The sequence below is a fragment of the Nannospalax galili genome, unplaced genomic scaffold, assembly GCF_000622305.1.
Source record: "Nannospalax galili isolate Female #2095 unplaced genomic scaffold, S.galili_v1.0 scaffold102, whole genome shotgun sequence".
NCBI lineage: Eukaryota > Metazoa > Chordata > Mammalia > Rodentia > Spalacidae > Nannospalax > Nannospalax galili.
The window spans coordinates 1,639,689-1,651,566 of NW_008351958.1; the positions used below are offsets into that span (position 1 = coordinate 1,639,689).

General features: G+C 39.9%; 1 protein-coding gene and 1 pseudogene across 4 annotated transcripts in view; both read right to left on the minus strand.

Moving 5' to 3' along the window:
- Window positions 1-1,797: 1,797 nt before the first annotated feature.
- Window positions 1,798-11,878, minus strand: part of Eya1 (EYA transcriptional coactivator and phosphatase 1) — a 158,252-nt gene continuing 148,171 nt past the window's right edge. For all 4 annotated transcript variants that reach the window (XM_029553972.1, XM_029553971.1, XM_008848877.1 and 1 more), the window contains exon 18: window positions 1,798-2,442. In XM_029553972.1, coding sequence (XP_029409832.1) covers window positions 2,362-2,442 — 81 coding nt within the window. In that variant the 3' untranslated portion in view covers window positions 1,798-2,361. The remainder of the gene's footprint in view (window positions 2,443-11,878) is intronic.
- On the minus strand, window positions 8,884-9,273 carry LOC103746637 (annotated as a pseudogene).

Genomic DNA, 11,878 nt, shown 5'->3' on the forward strand with positions numbered 1-11,878 from the left:
GGTTGCCATGTGTTCCTGTGTATGAATGTTGTGTTTCTTGAACTGAATTCTCAGGGGAAAGCAAGTTGTACAGTTTTATAGCTCTCTGTCAGTGATTAATCTGGCAAATCACAGAGATATATGTTGTGAGTGTTCTTTTTTGATGAAACTGCCTCATATTGCTGCCCCTTGGGTATTTAAGTAGCTAGATCTATGCTCTACAATCCAAGATGATTTATGCTTAATTCTGTTCTATCATAGATAAATTTGAGGGAGGATCCAGTTTATGTAGTCTGGGGAACTAAAGAGCTTTTCCATTCGCCAGTTCTTACAGTGATCAAAGAAACAGCTGTTGCCTTCTAGTTTGGCTCCTGACAGACTGATAAAGCCATCACCGAGCTGTCCATGTGACTTCCTTTTGTTGGTGTGTTCTAATGCAAACAAGATCCTGCTGCTTCATATAACCCCAACCAGAAAGATGATACCGATTCTCGGGAGCATGTAGTATTTCACAAATCACGTTTATTAATTTAAACACAAAATTAATAAAGAGAAAATCTGTACACAATCGTGGACACAACACACCTTTTTACAGTAAGGCCAAGATCGAGGCTGTCTTTAAGTCTGCAGAGTACAAAACATAAAATGAAGAGGCTTTGAAACTGTTGGCTTCTATTTATGCCAAGCAAGACTGGAAACTAATTCGATTGCTAAACAATTTGGAGAATTCACAATGACTAATTTTAGCAGCAACATGAAATTCCAAAAGAAGGTGGAGTAGTTCTGCTACCCTGGGTCAACCTGGTGATAACCACCGCCCCCCATGTAATATTAAACAAAATGAATCCAAAGAGTAATTTCATGGCAATGCAAAGCTCTTGGTGAGAAGGGTAAGTTACTTTGGGAGAAACTCTCTTATGAAGTGACAAAAAGGAGCATTCTTATCCCCTGGGTTAATGCGTGTCACCTGGTACATATCATAAATGGACAGTAATATTTTGTATTTTTGTTGGTTTGTTTGGTTTTGTTGTGATGATATAACTATACCCACTGTTGACAGTGAACTTGCTCTGAGTGGGCAGGGAGGGAGGAAGAATGCAGAGAGTGATGTGAAGCTTCGCTGATTTCCAGCTACATGGTAATGTCCTTCTTGATCTAAACAAGACAGTCAGACACAGTAATAATTCTGAGCACATGAGAACTCTGCTAGACTCCAATTAATTTTATTAATAAAATATATCTATCATCTATATTCTTTCTGTGGGATGAAGCATTCGAATAATCATTTTTCCAAGTAGTTACATATAATACATTAGTGTTGAAATGAGAAAGTGAGGTGGCTAAGAAGACTCTTTTGAACTATGAAACTCTGTGTTATCTTATCAAGGCCCTCCTAACCAGCATAAAAAAAAATATTCGAAGAACTGATGGGGAAAGAGATCTAGAAAACAAAATCCTTATTGACACTTGACATTCATGCTTTTGGTCTTGATAACATTATCAAAAAAATTCATTATCTACAATATTTATACCCAATACTCAGATAAGGCACTGCACGAATCTGTGTACGTGGCCTCAAGCTTCGCCATCAAGGCGTAACTACCTCTCTATCATTTCCCTAAACAATATGTAAAAGAATCATTCATTATTACAAATTTACACCAAAAATTCTTTCTGTACATGATTGTCTCAGTGATGTGCATTTTACACGTTTAAATTAGACATATTTTAAACTACTTTGCAATATGCTAAACTTCAAAGTACTTGCCACATTGTGAGACCAAGGCCTTTAATTGATTATTTCTTATGCTACTGTCTCTTCAACTATTTGATGCCAAGAAGTCTGTCTTGGTGAATTGTGTGATATGTGAATTATACCTCAGCAAATCTGTTTTTAAAAGTCTGTTCATAAATAAGTAAAGATGTACAGATTACCCTGGGTAGGAGACACCAAAAAGTAAACCTTCTTTATGAGAAAATTCCTCCACTGGTATCCAGGAAATACATGCCAGTCACTGCTGTGCAATCAAGTTTGCTGAGAGGAGCTGTGTATTTCACACTGAAAACCAAAGTGTCCGTAGGTCCTTTCTTCACAGGTTTGAACCGTGTAGTTAATGTGGCAAAGACACATTACACTGTGCTAGAACATTCTCATGGCTTATTTTCATTGGATTCACAGTACTAGAGTCAACAGCTGTTCTAAAGAAAAGCACGAACGAGGTCCTCCATTCACCACAAGGATAGCGGTCAAGACCACAGCAGCCACACATCTGTACGTTGAAATTGCTAGGTTCTGAGTCCAGCGCTGATGTGAGACTGAAGCTGGCTGGATTTGTCTCTGGCCACAAGGCAGTTGTGCAGTGTCAAAGTGCCATGAGGCTGTTACAGGTACTCCAGTTCCAAGGCATGATGCAGGGCCATGAGGTCTGAGTGACTGGAGACCCTCCAGAAGGGCAGAGCATGCTGCAAAAAGGGAAGATATATAGTGACGACAGAGAAAAGACCAGCATAAGCCCTTCCAGCTCCTTCTGAGAGCCACTGCCATGCTCAGTCCCATTTCAGTATCCTGAAAACTGCCAGCCATCACCTTTACATCACATCTGCTTAAAACACAGATTTAAACCCAATCCTCCCAAAGGGCAATGGACTGAGTTTTTAAAGGACAATGCAGAGTCCTTTTTCTCAAGAAGGTGATGGACATCTTTTCACTAGATCATCACTCTGACTCGAATGACAGTTTCCAACTTTGAATTAAACAGTTGCCTTTCCACATATGTATCCAATGGCTTGCTAATGCTGAGAGTTTAAAAAGCTTACACTTTATGAGTCTAGAGGTTTCCCTTAGTTGGTAGTATATTACATTTTTTCCTAACACAATCTTGCTCATATATGAAGCAACTGTTCTTTTGCATAATACCATCAATTAAGTCTTTACATTGACCCTAACATGACTTTTCCATGTAGGAAAAACTTCAAATGAACATCTAAGGTTGGTATTTGTGTTTGTGATTATTTAAAACATCAAAGTACCAAATAAGTTAAGATGAGACTGTCTGTGAAACATCTGAATAAACCAGAGTCAGGAGAAAACAGGTTACCTCAATCTACGAAGAGGTGAAATAAGACATTGACTGCTCAAAAGGACTATAGTAAGTATTTATGCAACAGCAAAGCCTTCCTCTTAAATAAGAGAAAGATAACTTTTCAGAGGACAGATTTCTATTTTCTTCATAGAATAACAGATTTTATACATCCACAATAATTTGGTGGCAGAAATATCATTGCAATTATAGTTCTGAAGAATTTGGGGACATTTCACAGGAAGAGAAAATCTGTAGATAAAGGATGAAGCTACTATATGCAAATCATTAAATAAACTTGTTAGGAATATGTTTGTCTCATTATCGGGGAGCTGGAGAGATGATTCAGTGGTTAAGAGCACTAACTGCTCTTGAGGACCTGGGCTCAATTCCCAGGACTCACATGGCAGCTAATAACCTTCTGTAACTTCAGTTCTAGGGGATCTGACACCTTCTAATCTCTGTGGAAATTGCAGGGCATGGGTGCACTTACACACATGCAGGCAATAAGTACACTCACATACAAATTATAATAAAAAAAATTAAAAGAATATGTTTGTCTTATTATCTGCTAAAAACCATTTACTAATTTCTTGTTCTAATATCAAATACTGACCTTTCTGGACTCAATATTATGAAGAGTATCTACATATCTTTGTTATCTGTCACTAACAGAATAGTGTAGAAATGAGTGCCTAAAAGCTCTGTAAACTTATAGAAGGGTGGGTCAGGTGGCACCTTTAGATTATAAAGTGTACCACTGTTCTTTACTTATTCGTCAAAGATTTTTCTTCGTGTTTCCAGGCCATGGTCTAAGAAAAGAAGAGCCAGAGATAAATGGTCCTGGCTTGCCCTTTCAGTCTTTGAAATACAGAAATGCATCTGTGTTCTGAGATGAGTAGCCAGGGGACAATGATCTTTTCCCAGGGAGCTAGGGGAGTACCTGCAAAAAGAAGAGACAGTTGAGCTGAGTATGAAAGGATGACCATCCAAAAAGGCGCTCGGGCAGCTGTGCGGGTTGAGGCACAGAAGATAAAGGAGAAACTCATCGATACCACACGGAGGATGTGTGAGAGAAAGATATGGCTGATGATTTAACTGGATGCAAGAGTCAGATGATACAGGGCCTAGTAAACTCTAAAACATAATTGCCAATAATGAGAGTTGTGATACTTGGCTATTCTATCAGACTGTGCAAAGTGCTTAAGAGGTAGGTATCTTTACTAATGAAAAAAACTGAGACTCAGAGAAGGGAGAGAGAGGTTTAAATAATAGCTGGCCCACTGGAGCTAGGATTCACACCAGGTCTGGACTTACTCTGAAGCCACCCAGATGCTACAGTGCTTCCTACCTGTTCTTTCTAGCTTTGTACTTAGGAGCATCAACGATCAGTGCCATAGCACAGTTAAGGTGTACTTCCTATCCCTCCTCTCTGCTAGGTAACAGATGCTGAAAAATGTGAGTGATTAGGATTCACGGGTCTAGACTGGCAGCATGATCACCTGCCACACAAAAAACATTTTTCCTTTTTCTTATTAGACCAAATTCATGCATGTTGTAAAACACTTGTAAAATATAGAACTATGTAAAGAAATATAAATCACTTCCTACCACTAAAATGACCACCATAAATATTTTTGATATATCTTCATATATGTACTGAAATTATGCACATACATAGTAGGTACAATTGAGAATGCTTATTTTATTATTGGATCTTAACTCATTACAGACACATTGTTTCCTATATGCTCTATATATTCATTATTTTAAATATGTACTGTTTCTTATTTAACGGTTGACTTGGCATCTATAATTATATCCTTTGTATTTCTAGCTAACTTGTGTTTTCATATTTTTAAGATTTATTTTAAATTTCATGTATGTGTGTCTCTGTGTATGTGTATAAGAGTCCAGGAGCCCCTCGAGGCCAGAAGAGGGAGTTGAATCCCCTGGAGCACTTATTGCAGATAACTGTGAACCATCTGATGTGGGTGCTAAGAACTGAACTTAGGTCTTCTGCAAGAGCAACAAGCGCTCTTCACCACTGAGCCATCTCACCAGCCCCTTCCTTAGTGTATCTGTCAATGATCCATTCTCCAATGTTGTTTTTCATCGCCATCTTACTGTGTATCGTGATTTCATGATATAACAATGCATGCTGAAGGCTCCTTAGATGGATAGCCAGAAAAATTTAGAACACCTACCTTCACAAATCTATCCATCCATCCATCCGTCCATCCGTCTGTCTATACTTGTGGAAACTAGAATGCTTTTTTTCCGAATAGGTTCAAATTCATTTGAATGCTGACTATCTTAAGGTAAATGTGTTTCCCACATGTAAGTTCTCTTTATATAAAGCTACTATCAATACAAATTTGAAAGCTATTGGCACACTCTAAAACATGGAGTGAAGAATAAAATGAGTAGCAGAGACATTGAAAGGGGCTTAAAGGTGTACAATAGACACTTAGCTTCACAGGAAGCTGAAGACAGGTGTTGCTGTGTCTCATGTGCACAGGTATAGGAATGGAAGCCAGCCTAGAGCACATTTAAACTGCTTAACTTTTAATCCATACAACAATACCTATAAAGATGAGATACACAGGAGTCCTGAGTTGGATCGTTTACTGGTACTAAAATACTAAGACTAAAATGCCTTCCTCTTTAGAGCATCAATAAACTCATGCCAAGCAGCATCCTGAAATGAGTTGAAAGGATGCACTACATTTGTGGTATCCAGCAGCTGACTGCAGTGCAATGGCATTGAAGCTATTCCTTAGAAGACACATGCCAAAGACTTTATATGAGAGCTGGTGAATTCTGGAGACAGTTGCACTGAGAACATTACCTCCAGCCTCAGCACCATCTCCTAATATGACTAGTGATGTCTGTTACAATGAGTTTCATCCTCTCAAAACATGGTGGGATCTCTGGGCAGCATCCACTAACTATCAAGCAGATGATTAAATAAAAATTAAGCTAACAGAGAAGGCCGGAGACTCAAATGCTTGATTTTATTTTAGATTTTCATTTATTTTTTAAAAATATTGTATTTGTTTCTTTTATGTGTATGAGTATATGGCCTGCATGTATATAAGTACACTTGGGTCACATGATGCTGGCCCAGGTCAGAAGAAGGTATCATGGTCCCCTGGAACTGGAGTTACAGATGGTTATTAGCTCCATGTGGGTGCTGAGAATTGAACCTGGATTCTCTGCAAGAGCATCCAGTGCCTTTAAACACTGAGCCATCTCTCCAGCTCCCTTATTTATATTTTTTATGTGTATGTTTTGCCTGAATGTATGTAAGCGTAGTATGTTTATGCAAAACTGTGGAAGCCAGAAGAAGGTGTCAGATTCCTTGGAACTCAAGTTACAGATGGTAATTAACCACCACCTGAGTGTTGGGAACCCAGGTCCTCTGCAAAAGCAGTCAGTGCTCTTAACCACTGGACCATTTCTTCAGCCACTCAAACTCTTGTTAATAGATAATGAGAACTAATATAATACAAAGATTTTACCCATTAACAAGAGCCTCCTGGGACAACTGGATATAAAGTGAGCAGTTTTTATGTGTGTTCATTACTGTTGGCAACTAGAATAAAGATTTCTTATACACACCCAGAGAGAAATGCTGTCAAAAGAGGAACAAAACCCACATGCTAAAATGAAGAGTCCTGGTCTAGCCTCTCATTCTAACATCAGCCATGTGACCTTCCATTATATCACCTTCTTCCTGGAGCCCCAGTTTATCTATAAAGTGATTAGTCAATGGAAACCATTCAACTTTGCTTCTAGGTTGTGGTTAAATAAACTCTATACCTGTGGAGACCTATAGCTGCAGAAAGAATGTAATACATACCACAAGACCACGCCCCATGGCTCAGAACCACTGGATAGACAAGGTTTAACTGTAGAACCAGCTCAGCATAATGTGAAGCAGTGTGAGAGTAAGAATCACTGCATAGGGAAGAAGGCTTGTGTAGAAGCTGGATAAAGTAAGCTGGGCTTATGTGGAATTGGAAGAACAAACAAAGTTAGGAAAGCAGGCAGGAACGGACTCAGAGTTAGATGTGAAGAGGTCACAAAACGGACAGGGGGGAATGCAAGAAGCATTTTCTGTAATTAGGCTGGAATGGTCTGTTCATTAAACAGGTTAACAGGGAAGGAGACTTTCCAGAGAAGGAGGTATTTCAAGGAAAAGCCCTGAGAATATAACTGGGGAGTTTAGATTTTTTTTTTTTTTATGAGAGAGAACATTACAATATTTTATTCAAGTCAATGTACTTCAATCAATACTTTTGGAGAGGCCCATTCTCCTTAAAAAAAAAATCAAGGATGGTTTTGCATGTTTAATTTTGGGGTCAAAAATCTTGGTCACCAAAATGCAACCCCTTAATCACAGAACAAAGAGGACAGGCTGAGATACAGCTGCAAAAATCCATCTCCACTACCAACAGCTCAGTCTATAATCTTTCAGGGTGGGGTTTCCACTTGGGGGCTTTCCTGGGGCGAGTTGTTTCTCATAAATGTTTGCAAATACAAATGACCTGCCCTGGCCTATTCTGGGAGGGAAATGAGGAACTTCCCTGAAAACAGGTGATCCTCCAAGAAGGAGCAGGCATGGCTCCTGAATGGGCAGTGTCATACTGCCAGGGTTAGGGGACAGAGGCACTGACCCTTCTCAACTAGTTGGCAGTAGTCAGGTATATCCGGTGAATGAGGAGGTAGTAGTGGGTTGGATAACCCATGGGCTAGAATTGTCAGAATAGCAATGCTGGTATAACTAAGCAGGGCTGGAGAGAGAATGACCCAGTAGGAAAGTGGGGAAGACCTGGTCTCCCTTGGAGGACCCAGAGGGGGCAATGCCAACTGGACAGTCATGTATGTTTCTGCCGGAAGTACATGCATGGGCTCAGAAATCTTCACATGTAGCAGCAGAGAGACAGTTTCACATGGAGCACGGTGACACTGGGCTTTCAGCTTTGGTTAGTACCACGGATGGGGTGCAGCTGAGGCCCGAGTGCAGAAAGGAAACGGAAGCTAAGAGGTGGCCCAAGCTGAAGGAGCAATCCAGCAGTGCCCACCAGCTCCCTGCACACCACAGAGCACCGTGTTTCATGGGCCACAGCAGTGGCCTGATACTGACCTCATGGGGAAGTTTCACTGTATGTTGATCCCAAAGGTGGAAAACTGATCCCAAAGGTAGAAACTTTGGGAATGGAGAGCTAAGATATTGGTGGGGAAACTTGAGGGTGTTGGTCAGAAAGTAGGAGCAAAGGTGGACCAATAAGCAAATCTAGTCTGTCTTAACTAACGGCAGGAGAGCACCAACACAGTCAAGGACCTCAGGAAAGTACCCCAAAACCTGTGCAAGGCAGGTGAGTCTGCAGAGATGGAAAGTCAGAATCTTTCATAAATAGCAATTGTTCTATCCAAGGTCAATCAGGGCATCTGAAAGAGGAGTGGGGAATCAGCGGGTCTTAAGACAGCTTTGTATGACAGAAAGAGAGCAGAAAGACCATCAAAATAAACTAGCACTCCTCAAAAGGAGAGTTTGTAGAAGTGGAGAGGAAGACTTTAAAAAAAATTATTTTATGTGTATGAGTGTTTTGCCTGCATGTATGTAAGTACACCACAGGCATGCAATGCCCGCAAAGGTCAGAAGGTATCATAAGATCTCCTGGAACTGAAGTTACAGACAGGTGTTAGCTGCCATGTGGGTGCTGGGAATTGAACCTGGGTTGTCTGGAAGAAAAGCAAATATTCTTAACCACTGAGCCATTTCTTCAGTGCCGGAGGAAGATTTTTGCTTTCTCTTTTAAGTGTGTTTTTGATGCTTTGGTCTGTAAGCAATCAAGATGGAGAGAGACGCTATACCAAACAGGAAAGTCTGCAGGAACCAGAGAAGCCAAACATGGCCGCCCATGATTCCTTTATACTTGCATAATGCCATGGCATATAAGGACTCTCCCACATGGATCAGCCAGGCAAGTCAATACCCGTTTTGTAGGAGGGTGTAATGGTGGTCCACTAAGTAGTTTGTGAAGGGACCCAGAGTCCCAAGGCTCTGATAAGGGATACTATGGGGCCAGAAGACAAGCCACAGGAAGTAGTCCAGTCCCAGTGCTGTGACCAGCGAGGGCCAGGCTCTGGCTGCACGGAAACAGGCAGTGGCGTCCCTGCGGACTTCCGACTTCGCTACCACCATCTAGAAAGACCTAGACACTGAGTCTTGTGGCGTGGAACTGTTCCCACCTTCATCGGCACAGGGCTGGAATTTAGATTTTTATCTTGTTTACGAAAGGGAATGGAAGTTAGTTCTTGAATGCAGGAAAACACGAGGAGGAAGGTATGTTAAACAATGTAAGGCAGCAGCCAGAGAAAGAAGTGGAGGTGTTGACTGCCTGGATGCAGTAATGTGGATGCGGTTTAGTGTACTTGATGGGAGACATGCACTGAAGAGGATATTTCAATGGTCAATTTCTGGGGACACCTGAATTCATTTGGTCTAATCAGATACTGTGAGAGCCAGGACAGGTCTAATGGAAATGGAGATACTATTCCTAATGAATGATGGTGGAACGAGTGATGGTGGGTCCCAAAGCCTGAAGGAGTATGTGGCTTCAGGTCTTTAGAATCAACATGTATCCTACTGGGAACACAATCTCCTTCTTTGCCCTCTCCACTCTGATTATCTGTATTGATCCCTTCTGGTCACATATAACATGTATCATATTAAAAAGCTATATGCATAGATATCCACATGAAAACTGAATTTTGCTGAATTATTAAAAATATAATAAAAACTTCCTAAAATCTAAAAGCACATACCCTCTGATGTAAGTATTGCATTTCTAGAAACCTCTTTCCAGATACTGTTCACTGAAGAACTGTTTATAATACTAAATACTAGAACCTCCTAAGCACTCAGCCCTAGGGTGCTGGTTAAATAATAGCACATAGAACTGGTATTGTCACTTAAAAGGATTAGTGATGCCAGAGCTCCATGCGTTGCTACAGATAACTGCCAGGACAGATTGCTAAGTGAGGAAAGGAAATACAAAAAAAGAACACAGAGTTACCAGTTGTATTTTAAAAACATGAAACTTGTTTGGGCTTTCATGCGCATACATTATTTCTAGCCAGTGTGTACGGAGGTTCAAACACTTTGAAAGTTGCAAATACAGACTTCAAACTGCTGATTATTCTAACAGCTCTTTGTGAAAGAGACCGCCTAGCCCTGTCCTATTCCTAGTGTTCCTGTTTTTCCCTTTAGGAAGAGTGAGCCCTCAGGGGAAGGTGAGTGGCACATAGTAAATGATCATTAAGTGTGAGTGAATAAACTGACTTCACATTAATAAAATTCTCTCTGCCCAGTGTTTATGATCTCTATGTCCCCCTTAAAGAAAGCAAAAAATTAAACTGTATTACATTGTTTTTCTTTTTCTCCAACAAAAGTGATTTGTATTTTTCTCCTGAATTTAAAATTGGGCCTTGCTGGCCAGGTTTTCAGCCGTATTTTGGATCTCAGCATTTTTTAAATGGGTGCTTGTCATTTTTACCCTGTTATTCACAAGAGATTTATTTAAAATGGTTCAGTTACTTTAGCAATGAAAACCAGGTATCACTACCTAACATTTTGAATTTTAAAGTCAAACATATGCTTAATTATTTCATCCAAGCCATGTTATATGAAAAAAAGTGTGTATTAAAAAAAGAAAGCCTGACTTCTTGTTCAAGAAATTATTTTCATGACAAAAATTATAGAATTAGATTAAATAACTTAAGAAAGTCCTCCAAATAGACTGGTGGAGAGGATTAGGGTGACAGAAGAGACTGCAAGTGACCTGTAACGACGCGGGCAACTCAGGAATTACTTCCTGGTTTCATTTCTGACTTTAAAAAGCTCCACTCTCTAGCTAAAGAACGTTAGTCAGGCAGATGAAAGACATTGCTACAGGGAGGAGGGAAATTGCTGTAGTGCACTTTTAAACAACACAGGAAAGCGAGAGGCAAACCAAGTGGTTAAAATTGGTTTTGAAGAAATGCAAAGTATTTGTACTGTGATTTTAGTATTCAGATGTCCAGAACTTCACAATATTAATTCTGTTTAGTAATTTTGATTGCTCGGTAACTAACACATCAGAATGGTTTTTGAGAATTAGAAAGCAGCCACTTCAGAGGATTAGTAGGGCAGAACTCTATATATCTGTATACAGGTAACTGCCAGGACAGACTGTTAGGTAAAAATGAATTTTAATCATGCATGTGAAACTAGGGGGAAAACACACCTATATAGTTATACATCTTCCTTCTCCCACAAAGAAACAAAATTATCCAGTATTAAAATTTAACAAACTATATGAATTCTTTAAAAATAAATCTTATGTTTAAGACACATCTTCAGAGTTTTAAAGAGTTTTGTGTTCAATCTCATGATCAGAAGCAACAACTGTGTTCAAATAATAGTTTTGTCAATTACTAGCTATCTGATTTTTAAAAAATCATGGTTTGTTTCTTGTTTCTGGAGACAGGTTCATACTCTGTAGTCCTGGCCTTGAGCTCACCATCCTCCTGCCTCCAGCCTGAACACTGGGAATACAGCCATGTATCACCAGGCCCAGCTATGTCTCAGTTTTCTCTTCTGTAAAATGGATCTAAGGATCCTTCTTTATAAAATTACTGTGAAGATACAATGAGGTAATGGGACAGGAATGCCTGAAAGAGCGACTGAGGATGGAGTTTTTAAGTGGTAGTGATTCTTATGCATTATCATGATTACTCGTCTTTCGATAACCTGGGCAGCCATTTTC